General features: G+C 37.8%; 1 protein-coding gene across 5 annotated transcripts in view; it reads left to right on the top strand.

Moving 5' to 3' along the window:
* FYN (FYN proto-oncogene, Src family tyrosine kinase) overlaps positions 1-22924 on the top strand; it is a 191180-nt gene that overhangs the window by 141309 nt on the left and 26947 nt on the right. For 3 of the 5 annotated variants that reach the window (XM_034765847.1, XM_034765846.1, XM_034765848.1), the window contains 7 exons: positions 2980-3237; positions 3798-3894; positions 7779-7877; positions 9079-9182; positions 13098-13247; positions 17809-17973; positions 21782-21961. In XM_034765847.1, the coding sequence (XP_034621738.1) occupies positions 2991-3237; positions 3798-3894; positions 7779-7877; positions 9079-9182; positions 13098-13247; positions 17809-17973; positions 21782-21961 (1042 nt within the window). In that variant the 5' untranslated portion in view covers positions 2980-2990. Of the gene's footprint in view, positions 1-2979; positions 3238-3797; positions 3895-7778; positions 7878-9078; positions 9183-13097; positions 13248-17808; positions 17974-18427; positions 18584-21781; positions 21962-22924 lie in introns of all 5 variants that reach the window. The other 2 variants (XM_034765849.1, XM_034765850.1) reach the window with 2 other exon arrangements.

The following is a 22924-nucleotide window of genomic DNA, read 5'->3' on the forward strand; positions in this document are numbered from 1 at the left end:
TGGTGCAATTGGTATCAAGCCCTCAGATGGGGGCCCATACCATCAGGTACAAATACTAACTTCTGTTAGTCTTAAAGGTGCCACAGGACCCTCTGTTGCTTTTTATTTTTAATGTTGCCCTAGTGGTAGGTGGCTTTTGTTGTTCTTTAGTCTTGGCTTCTCTCTAGAATTGTTTTCAGAATCAATAATCTTCAAGAAAAAGTGTGGTAATGTTATTTTAGTAGATAAAAGAAGATTGAGACTAATTAGATATTAATCAAAAGTAATGAAGTTTAACGTGCTACAATAGTGTAAATAATAATGACAGAATTCATTTTGTATTTTTATTCAACAAGAATGTTTCTGCCACTTGAAAAAAAAACAATTTCTTTGGCTAGGCTAACACTAAGTATCCTGCAATGGAGTTACTAGATAGTTAATGTGGACAAGAAAGAGGCAAGTCCAACAGTAGATATTTTCAATTGTCACTAAAATGTCTCATAAAACATATCAACTTTTTATATTGCTCATGAAATTGTATATTTTGAAACAAACCAGAAACATATGCAGCTTGTTTGCATTTGAAAAGTTCACCATTATTAAGCCATTTATTTGCTTTTGTAACAACACCAATGACAAATTATGAAATCGCCACATGACCCAGTAAATTATATGTGCGAGAGATACTGCATTTCCTAATGGAAACTTGTTCATTTACCAAAATTACACAGCGTGTTGGATGAACAATGTGGTATGTTGATCTCTTGAGAATTTGGTGTCAATACATTCCAGATTTTGTTTGGTCATCTCAGGTCTGTCGTTAGTGAACATGTTTCCAACCTTACAAAACTGAAAATCCTGACATTTGGTGGGTCTGTTCTGTGGTAACGAAGGAGATTAGTTCTTGCAGTCCAGTCATTGATATAACTAGAGTAGTGATGTTGAATGGAGATATTTGTTATTTGTGAAAACCCAGGAGTAATCTTGAATCATTTCCAGTAATGTGTTTGTGCATTCTCCCAGATGTAACTATGCATGATATAATTTGTTGCCTAGTTCGTTTCTTTGAGCCAGGAATGGACAACTTTTCAAAGTCTTGGCTTGAAAAGATGCATGTATGTTACACCCTCTGTCACGCTTTACAAGGTACTACAATCAGGCAGTCTTTATACTTGAGCTGTCTAGACATTGTAACTGAGCTGAAAAGGACAAATGAAAGAAAAAGCCCTCTCCATCAGACCTTTTTTCATTCTGCACCCAATTCTGACTCACAAGCTGCACACTAACAAGAAAAGATAATGGGGTAAATAGGCTAAAAAGCCACTGGAGTGGGACAGGAGAAAGAACTCTCAGTTCAGTGGTCCTCTGTTAATATGTGTTTATGATTAACATGCAAAAATATTTGTCTTGAAGATCTGTACATGTATTCATTGGTGGTATGATTTTCTAATTTATTCACTCTTTCAGAATTATTCACTCTTTCAGAATTATTCACATGAATAATTTTACTTTTAAGGCATTTGTAATTTTAACTTTCTCTCTTTGACTAACTGAACATGCCAATCAAATAGGTAGGGCCAGATCATCAGCTGCTATAAATCAATGCACAAACTCACAAACTTCAATAGAGCCATTTCAATTTATACCATCTTAAGATCTGTGTGTATTTAGTAGAGCTGGTAGAAAAACAGTCATTATCTTCATAGATTTTTTTTTTTTTAATTTGCTGGGAGAAAGTACTTTTTTTTTTTACGTTTTTTCGGTTAACCCTTTCTCTTTTTTCTTTCTCCTCCGCCTTCCTACCTTTCTTCATGCCAAAGTGGGAAAAGGAAAACAGGGGAGAGAAAGGAAGGAGGACAACAACCTTTTTGTCAAAGGGGAAATTTTTAAAAAATGAAAAATGTCACTAAAAATGTCACTTATTATAAAGTAGTAAACTCTGCATGACCACAGATGTTTTCAAATGAAAAATGTTGTTCTGCTGAAACTTTTACCTCTTGAGAGATTCTCCAGTTTCTTAATACCTCACACTGTTCAAAGTTGCAGTAATGGCAGCATGTTTATAGTGTCCACAAGAGCATCTTTTCAATAAAACCTACTTTATTATCATTTAATGAAAATTGTGGAGAAAATTTCCAAACAATTAAGAAAATGTAATTTCCCACTGAAATGTCAAGCTTTTAATGAGATTTTTATTTGAATAATGATGGTTCTGTCTGCAAAAGTAGTGTTTGAGAGAGAAATAAATGAAATGACTTGGTAGCACTTACAGTTGTGTAAGGACATCTTTTTAAAGGAAGAAGTATTTCCAGGGTATCAAAGAACAATATAACACTAGTTTGAAATACGGATGGGATTCTCCAATCCGATAAGGCCAATTAATACTCCATAAACAGCCCTAAATCAGGGAATCATAACCAGGTCTCTGCAGCCCCCTCTCCACTTTGTTGGGTATGTCTACACTGCAGCTAGAAGCATACGTTCCAGGGCAAGCAGGCAGACACACTGACTCTGCTCAAGCTAGTATGTTAAAAATAGCAGTGTAGTCAGGGGTAGCTGGGCTGCAGCTTGGGCTAGCTGCCATAATATGGACTAAGGGAGTCTGGACAGATTTGAACTCAAAGCTTTGTTTTTCAGCCTCTTCTGTTGCCAGTTCTCTCTTCCATAGCTCTAGGGTTTGGTGGCTTGATGTCCCCTCTGTCATTCTTACCCTGCTTCGTCATGTCTGTCTGTCACATAATGGCATCAGCATTGCGTTACCTCTGTGTGAAGTCGGGAGTTATTGGGTGCTCAGCACTTTTGAAAATTAAACCGCTTTTTAGATGCCTAAATATGGATTTAAGAGAAGAGCCTCCTCAAACAAATCTACATTTATTGGCAAAAATTGAACTTTTGCTCACGAGTGGCGAGCTGGTCAGCCTAACTTAGTTCCTAGTAGTGCCTATGGTCCAGCAAGCATCACTGTAAAAACACGTTTCTCTTCTTCTTTCTTTGTTGTAGGATTTTAGATAATGGGCTGTGTGCAATGCAAGGATAAAGAAGCAACAAAACTGACAGACGAGAGGGACGGCAGTTTAACTCAGAGTTCAGGATATCGCTATGGCACAGATCCCACTCCACAGCACTACCCTAGTTTTGGTGTGACTTCAATTCCAAACTACAACAACTTCCATGCAACAGGAGGCCAGGGACTGACTGTCTTTGGGGGTGTCAATTCCTCTTCTCATACTGGGACTTTGCGTACAAGAGGAGGAACAGGTAGGTCCCGATACAAGCTTATTTCATGGTATATTTTAGCACATTGTTTAAAAATGTATCTATGTAGTATAAAGTACAACTAATTTCAGAGTAGTCTCTGAGCTCTAAAGGAACCTATTGACTTAGGGAAAAGACTTTGGAAAAATTCACCTCTGACATTTAATCATTGAAATAAACTGCACTAAGCATTGAAGTTACTGAGTAAAATAACCATAATTTCAACCATATAACTACACCGCTACCTCGATATAACACCACCCGATATAACACGAATTTGCATATAATGCGGTAAAGCAGTGCTCCCCGGGGGGCGAGGCTGCGCACTCTGGATCAAAGCAAGTTCAACATAACACGGTTTCACCTATAACACAGTAAGATTTTTTGGCTCCCGAGGACAGCGTTCTATCAAGGTAGAGGTGTACTAACTTATAGTAGCTACTAGTTGTAAGCAGTGGGGGTAACCTAACTACCTATAGTAATTACAAATCAAACTGAGCCTTTTTGCACACACATTTCATGGTATCACAATGAAAGTGTTCAGATATCTTCTCCTTTTTCAGGTGTAACTCTTTTTGTGGCGCTTTATGACTATGAAGCAAGAACAGAAGATGACTTAAGTTTTCAGAAAGGAGAAAAATTTCAGATACTTAACAGCTCGTGAGTTTTAATGGGGTGTCATGCTTGTCAGTTACTATTTTATAATTAAAGATAACATAATGTCAACAGTTCTATTTATCAACTTATATAATCAGTAAAAGAAAAGATGTCATATATTCAAGAAATATGCTTTTTAGGTCTTGTGCTTGTCTTCCACTGCTTTTTACAGACTTTATTATGGGGGGAAATTTCCAAAACTGCAATTTTTCTTTGAAAAGTGGCATCGTGAGGTTCCATGGTGAGAGTCTCTTTCAGTGATTTCCATAGCTAATGGAATTTAGAATTCACAGCAAATTCAATCTTGGAACCGAGAGCACAAGCTTCTGTGCATCACCACCAGTAATAAACGTGCTGCAAGCCAAATTAGGCCATGTTCACACCTCTGCAATTCCATTATCTTCAATATTTTACATGAGAGTTTAATTTGAAAGAAAAAAAACCTTGATTCACAAGAAGGAATACAGTCCAGCTCTTTATGCCAACAGGAGTAAAAAGCAATAACATTTTTGTTACTACAGTAAGATGCTAAAACTCTGAATATGCACAGGGAGCAGATCTGTTGAGTAATAATGCACCATTTCTACAGTCATGTTTGTAGGACTGCACTTTAAGCCAATTTCTTAAAATGAATTTTAGCTACTGTCCATGAAAAGATACTCATTTGTGGGTTAAAATCTGCTTCTAAAAGATTACTGTGCTGGCAGTTTACTGTGAATCCTACATTGGAATAACTTGTAGAAAGCTTTACCTGTTGTGGGCAATGTTGCTGTCATAATGAAATAAAAATGGGTTAATATCCAAAAGTATACAGTAAGGAACAAAAGCAGTATCACATTCTGTTTTATGACAGCGGGGCAAATTCATCCCTGATGTAACTCCAACTTTAATAGAATAACTTCAGGGCTCAGTTTGGCCCAGTGTCCATTAAAATGAAAAGAGTCAGGTAGTTCTGTGGAATATTTTATGAAACTGTGCAGCTGGAGAGCTTTGATGTAGATGAAAGTACGGAAGCCTCAGTTAAGACTTGTAAAGAGAGCAGCAGTTTAAAAACATCTCCACTTCTAAATTAGCAATTGCAAAAAAAATCTGACAAAAGATTTTATATTATCCCCTTTTTTCACATTGCCTGGTGCTATCCTAGCCTTGAAGCCTTGCCGCAAGCTATATCATGGCTTGAAACTCTCAAAAAAATCGGTCTATTATAAATTCCTTAAACATTCCACTTAATGAAGTCAATGGGAGCTCACAGTAAGCTATATTATTTGGCGTCATTGTAGGACGGAGTAAAAGAACAGATTCCACCCACTCATGAATGGTAGCAATGCATGCATTATGAATGTTGGTACATATTGTGTGGAGGAAGGTTTTCTAGAGAGAAAATCTGTTGCCCGTTGACTGCCTTAGGAGTTGTGGGTGCTCAGTAACCATCAGGATTAGGCCCTACATGCTCAGAACCTTCAATATCTAACCACACTCTTGGAATGTTGAAAATCAGGATGGAAAGCTTACAAGAACAGGCTTTGTTGTGAGAATTCATACTTTTGTTATGTTCCTGTTCAGGCTGGATATAATGCAAGATAAGCCTCTTTTGTGCTCTTCTGCTGCTGCTTGGAATCATGAAGCACACAGGTGCACAAAAATGAGTTGGTTTTGTTTTCAATTGAACAGATTTCTTTTTCAATCTAAAAGAGGTTCAGGTCTGGTTAATCTTCTGGGTGAAAGTTCAGGTCAGTAATAAACTTTATCTGAGCTATTTCATGGATCCCTAAAATTAATGTTGGATTTGATGTAGGTTGAGATAAAATGTAATTTAATTCCCCTCCTCACCAGCACATTGAGAAAGATTTATGTTTTTCTCTTTTGGAACATTTTATGACATACACTATGTAATATTTATGGATACGATAAAATACCTCCATCTAGTGGAATTTACGTGCAATAATACATTGGAAATAAAAAATAACTAATACATCTCTGTTATGCAATAATAGAAACAACGATTTCATAGAGGATTTTAATTGTATTTATTAATAAAAGCTTTTTGTCATCTCCCAAAAATATTTTATATGGCGACACAGGACAAGATTTTCAAACTTTGACTGCCTAAAGTTAGGCACATAAACAGAAGTGGCCCAATTTTCAGAGTTGCTGAACACCCACAGCTTCTATGAAGTCAGTGATATCTGTGTGTGCTCAACAACTCCTGAAAACCAGGTACTTCTATTTAGGTGGATCATTTTAGGTACCCAAGTTAGTGTTAACCAAAATTTCTAGAATAAAGATTGTGTTATGGATGAGATTGCCTGCAACCTACTGAAAACAGACGGGGGGCGGGAATCACACTCATAAAATTAATAACAGAATATGGATTTTTTTTTAAGATTACAAATCAGTAGCTCAAAAGATGAAAAAGAACATCTGTTTGACTAAGTTCAGCTGTTTTCTGAGCTGTCTTATGAAGCATTTTACAAATTCTCTCAGAAACTAGTTCACAGAGAAATAGTTTTAAAATAGTTCATATTCATATAATTTAAATGCTTGTTCAAAACAGCATTGCCCATATTTGATTTCTGTAGTTCCCGTTTGCTTATTGGAAGCTTTAAAGTTTTTAGTTCACAGTTGTTGATTCTGTATAATTTAATTAAATCTCCATTTTACAGATTTGGAAATGGAAACAGAGTTTATAAACTATCCAAAGCCACAAAGAGAAATCTTTAGTTTGGCTACACTGTGCCAGAGTGTGGACTACAGGAATGAGAATTGTAGAGTGCACCAAAGTGTTGAGATCTAACTGCCCTGAGTGGACATTGCTGATGCTAACGAAAAGATACCTACTTTGTGATAACATCGTCCTATTTGAAAGAGGGCCATTTTAATGCAAACTAGGTACCTTTTAGATCGAACCAGCAGTGTCCACACAGGACAATTACAGTGCTTTGGTGAGCTCTGTGATTCACTCCCCTGTAGTCCACCCTCTGGCGCAGGGTAGAGGTAACCTTTGTTCGAAATGGAATTAGAGTCAGGAGTATCTGAATCCCAATGTTGTGTTCAGACCTCTAAACCGTGAATCATCCCAACCTGTAAAAAGCTGAGAAATAAATATTTTCTAAAGCTATTGCATTTCATTACAGCAGATTTTCTTCTAAGGGCCATCTCTTGTCTTCATGCTATACATCTGCCTATTATTGATATAAACTGAAGTTGTGTGGGAGGGGGCAGTCACTGCACTGAGATGGCCCTGTTTTTCTTTCTTTTGAAAGGTTTGGGAGAAGTGGCTTGCACAATGATTTAAAAATGTAGCCAACTCATTTATAATTTAAAATAGCTTTGTTGGTGACCAGGAGAAGCAACACAGAGCTCAATTTTCAGAGGCTATCCCAAGCTGCAGATTGGGTAACAAGGCAAGTAAATGGCCTTGTTACATTCTTGAGTATCCATCAGATGCATCCCACTTAAGGTGTGGATGTTCCTATTATGGTTAGAGATGGACGCGACTCAAACTTTCCCAAAAGTTTGGATCTGATATTTCGTTTCAGGGTCCTCACAAGAGGCCCCACACCAATTATTCCACACTCCAAGTCAAACTCAGCCCTTACTGAGGGTGATTGGAGTGGAAATAAACAGCCATTTATGCCACTGTGCTGAATTTGAAAAACTATACTTCTGAACACTAATTTTAAAAAAAATATAAATAGGTGCATGGGGTAAGTGTCTTAATTTGGCTTAGAATGGTAGCACATTCTCTCTCTCCAAAATGCCTATATGATAAAAGTGTGAGTTGTTATTAATTCTTAGTATTACCTACAGCTTCATGCTTTAACAGTCAAATAATTTTCTTTGCAACTGTATTTTTCACTCTGACTTTCTCACCTCTATTTCTTCAGTGAAGGAGACTGGTGGGAGGCACGTTCCTTGACAACGGGAGAAACTGGTTACATTCCCAGTAATTATGTGGCTCCAGTCGACTCCATCCAAGCAGAGGAGTATGTTTCCTTTTCATTCTAAAGAGATATTAACACTGTAATTGAAGGAGATTTAAGAATTTGAGTTGATTGATTGTAGTGATTTTCAAGAGACTTACATCATTTTTATTTCAGTTTTCAGCTGCACTGATAAATAATTAGGTAATTAGTAACAAAAGGAGCACAAACTCAGCCATTTTTCAATGTCAAAACAAAATGGAAGAAATCGCAGCAAATGAAGCAGACCTTGTTCTGTTGTTCTAACCAGTTTCTTGCTTCAGACCAGAGTTGCCCAAACTAACTTGCTAGTGCCCCAGGAACAAGTAATTTACATAAAACAGGGCAGATTGTATCAACCATAATTTTTAATGTGGGATGATGGCCCACAGAGTCTACAGCAGGCAATAAAGCATGGTTTGCTGGGTCTATAGCCTCTGTGGACTGACACTTCAAGAACCCATGAACTTCATTTTAGACCTATATTTATTTCATAATCAGCATGTTGTGCCGTTAGAGCAATCAGTATTTGAAACACCAAGCACAAAAGTTATATTGCGAAATTGCCTTATTTTAATGAGTTTTTTGATTTCAAACAAATTTAAATTATTGGGTGCTAAGAAAAAAGAAATTAATCTAGCACAATGGCATTTAGAGCATAAGTACCTACAGAATCATGAAAAAATTGTACGCTCTTAGGTTGTATCTGGTCTTTCTATTCATTTTTCTTAGCTCTGGTGCAAGAGAAAAATTGGCCTTTGATAAAATGGGTGTATAATCAAGAAGCCACGGGTCAATAAACTGTTATACTGCAATTTAAAACAAAATGTAAAATATACTGTTGACTCAGAAGTTAGTCTGATTGCAGCTCTCTTTCCAGTGGCAGCACATTTTAAAATGTGTTCAACCTTTTTTTCATTCATTCTATCCACTATATGCAATGGTCTAAATTCTGGCAAGCACTGTATATCAGCAATTATCAGAGGCTTGAGGTGGATGTGGATCACCTTTCCAAACCCAAAGAGAGGCTACTTCTTTCAGACTTTCTATGGCACTACCTGTCACTTGTGTTCCAGGGTAAAGCCTAAAGTATGAGGACCACAATGGATCGAATAGAGGGATTGTAATTTTCTTCAATGATCTACTATTTTGGAGCTTTGCAAGTCAATTGACCCTACTGAGCATCCTATCTAGCATTTTTCTTACCTCCTCTTATGTTTTTAAGGTGGTACTTTGGCAAACTTGGCCGAAAAGATGCTGAGAGACAGCTGTTGTCATTTGGAAACCCACGAGGTACCTTCCTTATCCGTGAAAGTGAAACCACCAAAGGTAAGATGGCCAGTTCTATGAATACTAATGGTAAGTGTAAGACAGAAATTGTAGCTCATGGTTATGACAAGTCAGCAAGATTCTCTTGTGAATGAAACCAAGATAGAAAGATATCACCTAGTCAGACTGCAGTGATCACTACAACTCAATTCAGTGAAAACCATTATTTATTTCTGTATAATTAAAATTTCAAATCTCACCTTCTCATATGGATATAAGTAAGGGGTTTTGGGGGGAGGGTAGTGTTTCTCCATACTTTCCTCATCTCTTTAGAATTTTAATTTCACAGAAATTTTTTAACAATTTTAAATTCAAGTATTTCAGAAACATGTGAAAAGAAGGAGCATTGTGTGGAGAGTTGGCATCATGAGTGCGTAGAGCTAAGATTGTTGACAGGACTTAGAAGAGAAGCACCATTTATATCTTTCAAGCTGACCTCTCATTATATGATACATCCTGTTTAATAATTCAGGTGCAAGTGCCAAATCATTCCTTCAGAGCCCCTAATTCCAAATGGAAAGTCAGAGTTGATATTCTGTTGCTTCAAAAGGATAGCTTCCCATGCTATTACGCTGCAGCTTGCCCTTAGTGTAGCAGCCAGATACAAGTGCCCGTAGCGTAGCAACCAGGGTCAAGGTACAGTCTTCATAGTCTCTATAGCTGTATAGCTTCTAAACGTTCCACGTCACTGACTCCTGATTAAAATATGGAGAGCATGACACCCTAGGCTACAGTTTGAAAACTTGACTGTTATAAGCATGCTTCTACCCTTCAGGAGTAGATTTATGTATAGTTCTGAACAATAGTTATTTGACCTTGTTTGCAGAATGATAGTTTTTCAGAACATCCACACTATTTCCTTTAGCTGAATCTGTTTTTTCTCTTAAAGCTTTCTAGGAGAAACAAAAACACCTTAACATGGGGGTAAACCGTCAGAGATGTGCTTATAACATCAATGTCATTTTCTTTGCTGTATGACTTTGTTGAGGCTTTCTACAGCAGCAGGACAGGCTTCTGTTGAAGATGGAGGGGTTTTGTGTTTTATTTAATTTCATGTCCATTGTCAACATTTCTATTTCCCGACTCATCCATGGAGCATCTCAGGAAGATGGTGAAAGAGAAAATATAGCCAACTTGCCATTCAGATCAAAGAATAAAATATATTGGAGGATGGAGTGGTGGATTCTCCATCTCTTGGAGTCTTTAAATCAAGATTTTCATGCACTCTATCTCAACAAGAACTTATGGACTTGATGTAGGAATCACTGAAAATCTATGGCCTGTGTTATAATGGTCAGACAAAATGATCATAATGGTCTCTTCTGGTCTTAAAATCTATGAATCAGCCAGGATCACGTTAGAAGTATAAAGCTCGATGACTTCAGCAGTGAATTTAACCCTCTTTGGTCAAGCTTTCCCACTCCCCCCACTTTGAAAATAAATAAATCAAACCTGTCATCTCATCCTTTCAATGCGTGACTCCCCAGACATGTCATCACTACTTGTCTGTATGATCATTCTCCCCTCCTCCATGCTGTTTGTTTTATGTGTTTTGGGTTTTTTTTAAAGTTCATAAATGTTGTATGCTTGTGTATATGTAATATTTATCCATACATCTATGTGTGTATTTGTCCCTTATTGCCCAGTTAGTAAGTACACTGTAGGTTATTGAACAATGAAATACATGAAGATTCTCCAGTCCTTCCATTGGATCTGAGGTCAGTGGGACTCCACAAGGGGCTGTGCACACAGATCCAATTGCAGGACTGGAGCCTAAGACTATGTTTACATTTTTCTAAAGAATCTAAAATACTAATCAAATAGTGAGTGTAACTAAGGAGAATACAGATGTTGCCAGTGGTGCAAGTCTTACAAAAGCCTAATATCTAGGTAAAGAACTATGCCTGGAAAGCTTGCATGAGTAGGACTCGGAGGTGTAAATGTCATTACAAAGCATAGCTTGAGAGCAGGTTTATTCCTCTGGCCCCCAAACTGTTTTGAAAAAGAATCAATGAACTCAACTTGTAGAGATGTATTTATCTCAATAGGGAAATCTTTTCAGAAAAATAAGCTCCTAAATGTACAATTTTTGCTCCATGCTAACAAAAATCTTTTTCTCCTCCTGAGTATGTCTCCTTCTCTTACAAAACAGAATCAAATATAAACATCGGCAGTTTTCCAGGTGGTGTTTTTCCTAATCCTAAAGGATGAATAACAGGAGTTTGAGAGCTCTTGCAGCAGGCTCGGGGTGTGTCTACACTGCAAAGAAAAGCCTGATTTACCAAGTCCCAGAGCCCAAGTCAATTAGCTCGGGCTGCAGAGCTAAAAATAGCAATGTTGACATTCTCAAAACTCAGTGATAGTGAGAGTCTCTGAGGCCAGGCTCCAGCCTGAGCAGGAATGTCTACACTGCTACTTTTAGCCCCTCAGCCTAAGCCAATTGATATGGGCTCTGAGACTCGGCACCGCAAGTTTTTCTTTGCAGTGCAGACGTGCCCTATGAGGGTCTTGCTCACTGGAGCTCAAATCTGTGGTGAACAGCTCACAGGAAGTCTGTTGCAATCCAATATGACCAAAGGAATTTTTAAATTCTATATCTGACTCCTCCTTGCACTTGTCTCCAAGTTGGAGCTGGGAGATGCTTTCCAGCAGAAAAGCTGGTTGCATAGCTGCTTTTAAGCACCGTTTTGCCAGTGATACTGCTGAAAGGAGTTAATCTATAGGTTGTCCCAAAAGGTACAATTAGTTCTAATGGACAGCCAATCAGTATTGTTTTTCATCAAGCCTGGAGGCTGTAGTGACCCATCCCATGTATTGGGCAGACTGAAACTATAAAAAAGGGCAGCTTCCAACAGCATATTCCTGATTGCCTCTTCATTTATGAGGAGGAAAAATGGCACCAGAACAATAGAGTTTATTACAGTGCAGGTTCTCATGAGCTTGAATCAATTCTGTGCGGACACAGTCTCCTTTAAGCTTTCAATAAAGATGCATCATCTCAGCTCCTTCAGTTCTGAAGTCACTAATCTTTTAGTCAGAAAACTGGTTCATGCCGTAGGATATGTTGTCACCTCTGATAAGGGAGAGGACAGATTTGTATGTCTGCTTTCCATTCTGTCTAATGCCTAGAGTCCTACTGTGGATTTGGAGAGACATGGTCAATGGGCATCATTCTTGCATGTCTGTGTTCTTGCTTAATGTTGCCATGTTTTCTCTCTCCAAGATGGCTGCACTGCAGTAGTGGACAAAGTGATTGCTGCATTTAAAGTTTATTAATTGGTTGTTAATGTTTGAAAAGCAATTTGAGAGTCTTCTGGTTGAAAAGCACTGTCTCCAGCAGGTGCCATGAAAATCTCGACATTTACCATATTTTGCCATTTACCTAAACCACAGTATTTGCAGTGTAACCTGACACTTAAAATTGGGAAACTAAATTTAACAACCTCAACAAGTAAATATTCAGACATAAATTCTCATTTACACAAAGGCCCCTCATTTCTGCTAGACCAGTGTAAAGGGGACTTTGTGTAAATGATAATCTGGGCCTAAGAGATTAATAGCACTCACTGTAAGTTTGTTAGGCTCACCAGTTCTTATTTAAAGTACCCCTCTACCCCGGTATAACGCGATACGATATAACACGAATTCGGATATAACGCGGTAAAGCAGCACTCCAGGGGAGCGGGGCTGCACGCTCTGGCAGATCAAAGCAAGTTTGATATAATGCGGTTTCACCTATAACTCAGTAAGATTTTTTGGCTCCTGAGGACAGAGTTGTATCGGGTAGAGGTGTACAATATTTGCTATTTCTGTGCAGTGTCTATTTTGTCTAATAATAAGTGACTGACACTTTTTTTAAAATTACCTAAAAACGACTGCTTATACTTTTTTTTTTTTTCTCCTGACTTTGAACAGGTGCCTATTCCCTGTCTATTCGTGATTGGGATGATATGAAAGGAGACCATGTAAAACATTATAAGATTCGTAAACTTGACAGTGGCGGATATTATATCACAACTAGGGCACAGTTTGAAACTCTTCAGCAGCTAGTTCAGCATTATTCAGGTAACTTTGCAGATAAATATCTGATTCTTTCAGCTGTTGCAAAACAAAAATGTTTGCTGTTGACCTTGCCTCTCTCTGTAAGATGTCCTAAGGAGTCTTTTTATTAAGTGACTCATTCACTGCAGTGCATCTTTATTATCCCTTTCCCATTATTTATAAGCAGTTTTACACACCATTCATAAGGTACATAGGCAGTGAAATTTCATCTGTTCTCCTGTTATTTTTACTTTCTAAAATCCCCAAAGCGCATTTGTGCACTCATCTAAGTTACATACTTTGTGAACTGCATGACTATGGGACAGGGCTATGGGGAACTTCCTAGTGATACAATTATCCAAATAATTCCTGATTGGTACATGGCATTTCAATCATTTTTTAAACTCACTTATTTGCACTGGATACATCTTGTTCTCTGAACAAAAAGAATTTTGCAATTACCGGGGTTTAGACTACAGATGAACTTGAACAACAAAATTCATATCTATAACTGAGTTAGTGGTCAACAGCAAAATCAGATCAGTATTTTGATTCAGAATCTATAAGAGCACGGGGTCATTCAGATCTGACGTTTTGACTCCCTTTGTAATTTAGCCGCTTCTCATTTCATCACTTTTGCTTTATTTTCTGATTGGCTTTAACCAGTGTTGCTACTGCACATAATGCCAATTCAGTTTTTTTAAAGGTAAATACTTTTCTTTTGTAGAAAAAATTAATAAGGGTGCACTTTTTTTCAGAAGTACTCAGCATTGGCCTAGCTCTTCTCTTATTGAAATCAGTGTTAAAATTCCCACTGGCTAAGGGCTTGTCTACACAAACGTTTAGTTCATAGCAAAGTGGGATGTGAATCCACCCCACATGCTGCAAACTGTCTGTCCAGGGCTGATGCACGTTAACAAGTTCGTTAGTGCACTTTGATCTATTCCCATTTCTAAGAGGACTAGATCAAAGGGAACTGATGAGCTGTTAATGCATGTCAGCAGCGTGCAGGTGGACAGTTGGTCCTTGGCAGGCTAGTGTGGTGTAGATTAATTCCCCAGCTTGCTGAAAACTAATGGTTTGGGTAGATGGGCCCTTAGAAGCAGAGTGGAGCCAACATGGAGTCCTTTTGAATATCATACTCTAGATGTGTGTGTGTATTTAGGGCACAAGTCCTCTGTTTAGCTGCAGACCGGGTAGTTCATGAACAGCTGTAGTGTAGCCTTCCCCACACAACCCTGCCACTCTGCCTGAACGCTGGGGTGGGAAAATAGTACAGTCTCCATGCCCATTCAGTCCTTGACCCCCATGCAAACTACCAACATGCCTCTGCTAATTAATTGTTGTGGTGATGCGTTGTGTTGTCACCACTTTTTAATGGAAAGTGGATTGAGACCACAAACTCATTTTACACAGGCCATCTGACAGATGTTAAATAGTAACTTTCTGGCACCACCTTCCTAGACTGGATTTAATTCAGCAAGGTGAAAGGCTCTACTATCTCATTATCTATCCCTCTCAGGCTATGCCATGCTTTTAATACAGAAAGAATCTGTTTCCCCTAAGGTTTGTAATCACCAATATTAAATGTGACCCTCAGGCATGGCAGGATGGGCAATAATTGTGAAGGGCCACCCCCTAGCTGGCACAAGGCACAAAAGTGAGCCACATACTTCTCTAAATTACTCTTAATTGGCTTGTTTCAGCACCATGCACTTTAATTAAAAAGCATATAATCATTCCACATCCTGCACAACCTTTTGACATTGACAACATTAATTTGTACCAATTGGTCACTAGTACTAACAAGCAACTGAAGAAACCAGTTTAAAGCACTTTGAGTTGATTTGGCTAAAAATGTTACATGGGATTGATGCAGAGCTTATTAAAGGTAATATTTTATTGTGGTAAAAGTTTTTGCCAAAGTTACATTTGTAAGCCAACAGAGCTGCTGAATTTAATTCTCACATTTTAGTGCCTGAATTTACTCAGCATTAGCAAGTGCTGATATATAGCAGGTTACAGCAAAGTATGGAGCAAGGAGTGCTCCATGTTAATTTTTGACTGCCTGAAAGTGTCATTAAAGACAGAGAGAGAAAGAATTTACCTGAAATGTGTACTCGTATTTCCGTATACATTTATGTATACTATATTGCCTATATTTTTCCACTGAGTGTTACATATACAGCACTCTCCATATTTTATTTATATAAAATACTAATGGCTGATTCAAAAAAAAAAAAAAAAAAAAAAAAAAGTGAAGATGATTCCTGCAGTACTTCATTTGGGAGGGAGGTTATATTTCATCTGTCCTTCAACATCTTTTCATTGCATAATAATTAATGAAATTGTACCTTTTTCCTCTAGCCAGCAGTGCAAGATGCATTGTTTCATCTTCCATGATTAGCTTCAAATTGTTATACAATACTTATTAGTTAAAGGCCTAAGCTCTGAACACGCTGACTAATATTTATGTAAAAGGTCAACATACCTTTCAATAGGCATATTTTAAAATAGAAGCACGTATTTTTAAGAAAATTCTTGTATTAGCTTTTCATAATAAGTGACTCAAATGTATTTTATGAAAGTTTTTTGAACAGTGCATGTTTTAAGAAAAGCTTTCATGGGGTTTTTTCTGTATGTTATATCCATGCTCTGTTTTCTGTGTGCCATATTCCTGCCCTGCCCTGCTTTCTCTTCTTCCTTCTTCCTGCTGGGCCTACCTGAGAGAGTGGTTATAACTTATGCTCAAGGTGATTTTACACTAAACAACGATAACTACCCTTAGGTCCAAGGCATTTCTTCTCATCCCTGGTACAATACCTTGAGTTTTATGGATAAACCTAAGGGATCAAGGGTACTAAGATAATACCAGCTCTTACTCAGGATGGCCTAAAGTCAGACAGACTTTCCACTAACAGGGCACTTGAATTCCAGTCACCCATGCCATAACATTCGGAGTGACGGGCTATTCATGAAAAAGTGGGTCTGGTCTATTCTTAGGCATTCGGTGTCTGTTTCCTTGGAGCAGCAAATATGTCTTTGATGCTGGCACTGACAGGTTCCTCTCTATTAAAGGAGAGCAGAAGACCATGAGATCCCTAAATTCCCTGTTGCAGCCACCCAAGTTCATGCAGAGGCTTCCAAACATCTAAAGAAACACTTATTGAGTAGCCATTATTCTAACCTTCCCAGTGGAGGTGCTTCCAAATGAACAGGCTGACTTGCTGGCTCAGGTTCCCTGATTTGCAGTCTTTGATGGTTTGCTAAAAGAGGTACAAACTTTCTCCTTTCGTTTTCTGCAAAACCACTTCAGCTACCTAAAGAGAGCTCCTGCTATCCCATGATGTTTCAGCTGAGAAGGCATAGCTTTGTTTTGCCTCTACCCCTCCCATTTCATTCTGGTGCACAAACTTCTCATCTGCCTAGAAGGGAATGTTGCAAAAGTGAATGAAAATTTAAGTTTAATAGTGATGTACTACCTTGCCCTGTTCTATTGTCTCTGTGTTAAAGTGTAAATGTAATCTGGGCAGGGATCCTTCTTGTCCGATCTGTTTTGGGAAGTGCAATGTGCCTTTACAGCAATATATAAATCATAATGATTATTAATAATAGAATAGGGAGCCTAAAATTGTATGAATTGGAGTCATTCCTGTTCCAATCCTGTCTGCTGCTAGTCAGTTTTCAGTGAGGTTACAATGAGGAATAGTGTTAATCTGTCCAAAAAGGAGCAGATGTAACCTACCAGTGGGTAGGTTGATCTACAGAGCACACGGGTTATTACAGCCTCTGTCTACAGAGCTATAGTTGAAGCTATAACAGCTCATGCTTAAGTATCAGAGGGGTAGCTGTGTTAGTCTGGATCTGTAAAAAGCAACAAAGAGTCCTGTGGCACCTTATAGACTAACAGACATATTGGAGCATAAGCTTTCGTGGGTGAATACCCACTTCATCAGACGCATGTACATGTATTCACCCACGAAAGCTTATGCTCCAATACGTCTGTTAGCTCGTGCTTGTAGGTCTAGAGGTTCACAGTTCTTTCCCTGTTGTGTATGCCAATATGGTGGCCATTACACAGAGCTGAATGCAATACAAAAACCTACAATGCCATAAAGTACCTGCCAATTTTTTGTCATTCAATGGTTTTCAGAAAAACGGAAACAATCTTTACTAATTTTTTTGTAATTCAATTTCACGTGAAGTGTATAAATAAACCAGTTTATGGGTTACCATTGGGTATTTTTAAATAAATATATTAATCTATACTGCACCAATTAATTATGAACATGCATTATTGCAGTATTGGGAACAAATCCTGAGTTAGTATACCAGGGCATTACCTCAAGTAAGAAAACAATTGGCAATCAGCTTCAGTTCAAGAGTGTAGAAGCAGGTACTAAAATATTTCCTGTTCTGTCGCAAGTGAATATGTTCCAGTGTTCAATTTCTAATCTTCAAAGATGCTTTGTTATGCTACTAACAGCTGTTGTAAGTAGCATTGTTTTTATGCTTACTATTTTTGTTTCATGTGTCAAACTTTTTTCTTTCCTCTTTGCTGTTTGCTGTATTTCTGCTTCGTCAGAGAGAGCTGCGGGTCTTTGCTGCCGCTTAGTAGTCCCCTGTCATAAAGGAATGCCAAGGCTTACTGATCTATCTGTCAAAACCAAAGATGTCTGGGAAATTCCACGAGAATCCCTACAGTTGATCAAGAGACTGGGAAATGGGCAGTTTGGGGAAGTATGGATGGGTATGGAGTGAAACTATTATTTTAAAATAGTCTTCCTGTTTGGGATTTACAAGGTGGAAGGTGGAAGTCAAAAGTCAAAATGTTAAGTGTCCAGAGAAAAAAATTGTTTTTTAATTTGGAAAGATGTCTTAAGACATGTCTTTGACTTTGAACATTTTTAGTTTCAAACATCTGAAGTAATTTATGGCAAAAGAAAACTGATATCATATGTTATTTCGCAAGGTTTCAGTTTTGACAAATTACCCTAGCCTTACTAATACATCAAAGCTCACATTCTAATCTTAATTATAAAAAGGGTCTTTTAGCAAGCTGGCATAAACTCCCTACCTTCAGTTTCAAATATGAGTGTTTGCAAAAACTTAACATGGCACTGAAGGACAAATCACCTTCCATCTTTCTGAATGCATGCATAATTTTGGATTATAAGTATTTTTATTAATTTCCTTTCCTATAGAGAAAGCTGATGGTTTGTGTTTTAACTTAACTGTGATTGCTTCGAATCATACTCCACAAACCGTCGGATTGGCTAAAGATGCATGGGAAGTTGCACGTGATTCATTATTTCTGGAACAGAAGCTTGGTCAGGGGTGTTTCGCTGAAGTGTGGCGTGGTAAGGCAGAGAATATGTTTTGTTTTGGATGGATCTTTTAAGGCCATCTTAAAAGAAATAAACCGTTTGAATAGAGATTTTTAAGCAAAACAATCAAATTGTTTGAAGTATTACCTTATATCTGTTGATGTGATCAGACTGACTGTTATGATCACCCTATGGCAAACATTGTGTTCACTTTTTTCCCTTCACATTTACTGGTATAAGGGATTTATTACTTTAAATGTTATTAATTGCTTTAAATTTACTCATATGACTAAATAACTAAGATAATGAAATAGAAGTAATACTGAATGTGTAAAGCACAACTGTTAATTAAGCAGCTTACCCTGAAAACACATACATATGTAAAGTTCCTCACACAGGGAACTGTTTACAGGATCAGGCCCTAAAACCACTTTCCCTGTTTTAAAAATAAGAGTGAATATGGGGATAGCTAATTTTGCCAAGATAGCTTTCCCAGTCGTTGACTTTGCTAGTTTAGTTTGCAGTTCATAACCCCTGAGTAAAGAAATCTGGGGATTGGGAGGACAAAGTCATGACCTGCACAGCTGCTTTGAAACCAAGGGATTTTTGCAAGTTGTAAATTCAGTGGCCGTGCCACTTGCCCAGTTAATCCCTTCTACCTGGTCTTCAATTTTTATTGATTATAAAATAATAATTTAAAAAAATATCTGTACACTTTTAAATCTTAGCAGCAGCAAAATACAGCACCACAGCTATTTTATAAGTAGTGAGTTAGTTTTTGCACTAAATGATACTCTACACAGCCCTATCAAAATCAATAAAAAAGATTTCCAGTATGTTAAGACGACATCATCATTAGCAACGATATTACCTAAGAATCATGGGCCAGTAGGACCAGTGTGGGCTAGCTATTTTGTACTGCTGCAGTGACCCACAGCAGCTGTAAATCCAGTTCAACTAGTTGGTTAAACTGGGACTTTGCAGCGCTTTGATTGTGGGAATGGTGCAGTCCCGATTTTTGGGCCTTTTTCTTAAATAGGCTCCTATTACCCCCCCACACACCCTGTCCTGATTTTTCATATTTGCTGTCTGGTCACCCTAACAGCAAATATAATAAGAAGTGTCCCAAATACAAGTACACCTCTACCCCCCATGTAACGCGACCCGATATAACATGGTAAAGCAGCGCTCCAGGGGGGTGGGGCTGCACGCTCTGGCGGATCAAAGCAAGTTCGATATAATGTGCTTTCACCTATAACGCAGTAAGATTTTTTGGCTCCCAAGGACACCGTTATATAGGGGTAGAGGTGTACTTAAATATACTGCAGTCATAGTTTTGAACAGTGCAGCTAGCAGACAGACAGAAATGCAAGCACAATTAAGAAAAATAATATGTCTATAATAACGAGGAAGTAATGTGTGGTAATAATCTGATAGACCCTGAAGCAGCATAAAATTAGAGCTGGTTAAATACTAAAACAAATTACTCAGGTTTTGCTATTAATAATGTATTTTAATAATAGCCAGCCAGCTATAGACAAAATACTGTACATAAGCAGATCTCCAGTAATGAAAGTTACTGCTAGTGGTGGTCTCAATAGCAGATAAAAATACCGAATCATAGTAAAAAAAAAAAAATTATAACTATTTCAATGAAAATTTTAGTAAGGTTTTAGGGATTTTTAAACAACCTTTTTATTTAGATTTTTTTAAAATGGAGAAATTTACAGAAGATAAAGTATTTTTACAATGGAAACACAAACCGTGCACATCCTAAAGGTTGATAGAATGAATCTTGGGATAGTTTAATAAGTCAAGAGTAAATAGATAACGTGCAATTAATTTTGCATAAAGTTGGAATAAAATTCTGGCTTCATTGATATCAATGGCAAAACTTCCATTGACTTTCATGGGGCTAGGATTCCATCCTTAGTGTGCATGTTCATGGTGTTTTAAAATGTGCGGTTATTCCGCGAAGTGACTCTGTAAATGGCACTGTGTGGTTCTGTTTCTCAATGACTCCATATAAAGTGTACTCCATTTTACAGATGGTAACGTTTTCTGCCAACCCTGCAACATTCTTCCTGAAATCTAAAAGTCAAGCAGTGTTCTTTCCAGCTTGCATTTCACTACCTTATCTGGGTTGCATTACAAGTGCAGCTAAGATGTAACTGAGACGTGCTACTCTGCTGAGCCAGGATTACTAATAAGAAGAGTTTACTCAAGTAGTCAGAGAGAACAATTTATTTAAAAAACTCAGCAGTCTTCCCCCACACACGCAATTTTTTTTTCAAATTGAACATAAGCAGGCTTTGATTTTTACTAATTTAGTCATAATTCTGCAAACACTATGTGCAAACATTTTCGCCTTTGGGTTATTCATACTATTCACTTGAACTGATCACTGCTACTTACTAATTGTGGGTAAAATTCACCCCTAACAAAGTACCAGCACCACATCAGTCCTACTTTTGCCCTATTTTGAAGGTTTAAGTGGGACTTAAATACCATGTAGGTCTTTTGCTGCCCACACACACAGAGTGAATTTCACCCAGTATAATTGTCTACCTAAGTCGTTTGGTGGTGTTCAATAAGGCACAAAAACAACTCTATAAAGGGATCAAATTTTATGTGAAATTATTGAGACACAATGATCATGGAACCCCATGGTGCCACTTTCACAGTCAGTGTTCAGTGCAGAACGAGTCTGGAGAGCCTGCACCACTAATTTCTGTGTTTAAAAAAATTAAGCATTTGCCTTTGTTTCCTTCCTTGCTGACTCCTGTAATTACAAGGATTCTATGTAACAGACTAGTTTCTGTCGGTATCTATTTCTGACAGTGTATGTAGCAGAAGTGAACTAGCCAGCCCTATTCCAGAAGCTTTACTGACATCACTTACACTATCATATATGAGCAGGAAAATAAGTGTAAATTTCAACATCAGGAGCTCAATCCTGAATTCCTTACTCAAGCAAAACTTGCACTGATGTCAGAGCCTGAGTAAGGATGGAGAGATCAGTCCCTGTATTGGTAATGAAAAATAATACTTTGCCATAACAAAAAAGGACTAAATTGATAGGAAGAAATGTAAACAAAAAAGAGTAAAGCAGTTTTAAAAATAATATTGGTGTCCTTGTAAATTACTCTGCACTTAAATTAGGTGTTAGTTTTCTTTTCCAGACAGAAGAAGGATGTTTAACTTAACAAAATATCTATGGATTGGTTGTAGGTACATGGAACGGAAATACTAAAGTGGCAATAAAGACTCTGAAGCCTGGCACAATGTCCCCAGAATCCTTCCTAGAGGAAGCTCAGATCATGAAGAAGCTAAAGCATGACAAGCTAGTCCAGCTTTATGCTGTGGTGTCTGAAGAGCCCATCTATATTGTCACCGAGTACATGAATAAAGGTGAAACAGTGCTTCTGACCTTGGTCCTTATCAATAACAAGTCTTTTTGTATGTTCAAGCACCCGTGGGTGGGTGGGTGTGCATGCACAGTGTAAAGAATGTTAAGCCAAATTCAGTCCTAGGCATAAGTAGGCACAGATTATTACCCCAGGTCTGAATTGGGCCCCAAGAATTGAAAATGTTTATATGGTTTCTGTACAAGTCACACACAGCTTGAAAAAAAATTAAACAGCCAGGTACAGCATAAGTGTTCCAGTTAAAATATCATCTTATCCTCCTTGATAACAGGAGTTTCAGAAGTTTTACCATTGAACTATGCTTTATATTGCTTCAGGATATCCTAACTCTACCTGGCACCAGCATGTTCATATTGAATCTCTTGTCGGTGTTCATGTTGTCAGTCTGAGATTTTTTATTTTATTTTTTTTTCCCCCTGTGGCAGTGCTGAGACTTGTAGGGGACACACTGCCCTCAGAAGACAGCTTAATTTTCAGGCTGCTCTATATATCATTGTAAAGTATATGTACATACACTTTTAGCTACTTAACTATGGTAACAATCTAGTAAAATGAACTAAGGAAAACTTTTAGCTAGCTTGTCAGTCAAATGTTGCACCAGTGCTGAGGGGAAGACCAAAAGATGCGTTTGTTTTGGGAAAGTAAATGAACCAAATAAAGGAACAAGTTCTAAAGGGAATTTCACTGTACAATGGAGGATACCTTTTACAGTTTTTAGTGGTTTCTTTTAATCTATTTGGAGTTGATTTTTATTTTCCTGGCAAATTATTATGATTAAAGGCTCAGTGCCAAGCACGTGCTTTTCTTGAAAACTCTCTCTGTTCTAGAAATGTTTCTGAAAGATGAAGCCTGTTTTGGCTCAGACTTTCCATCAGTTTTGACTGTACCATTTTGGACCTTTGGTTCGGGGCTTTGGTTGAAGATTTAACCAGGGGGAAACTCCTAA

The sequence above is a fragment of the Trachemys scripta genome, chromosome 3, assembly GCF_013100865.1.
Source record: "Trachemys scripta elegans isolate TJP31775 chromosome 3, CAS_Tse_1.0, whole genome shotgun sequence".
Lineage (NCBI taxonomy): Eukaryota > Metazoa > Chordata > Testudines > Emydidae > Trachemys > Trachemys scripta.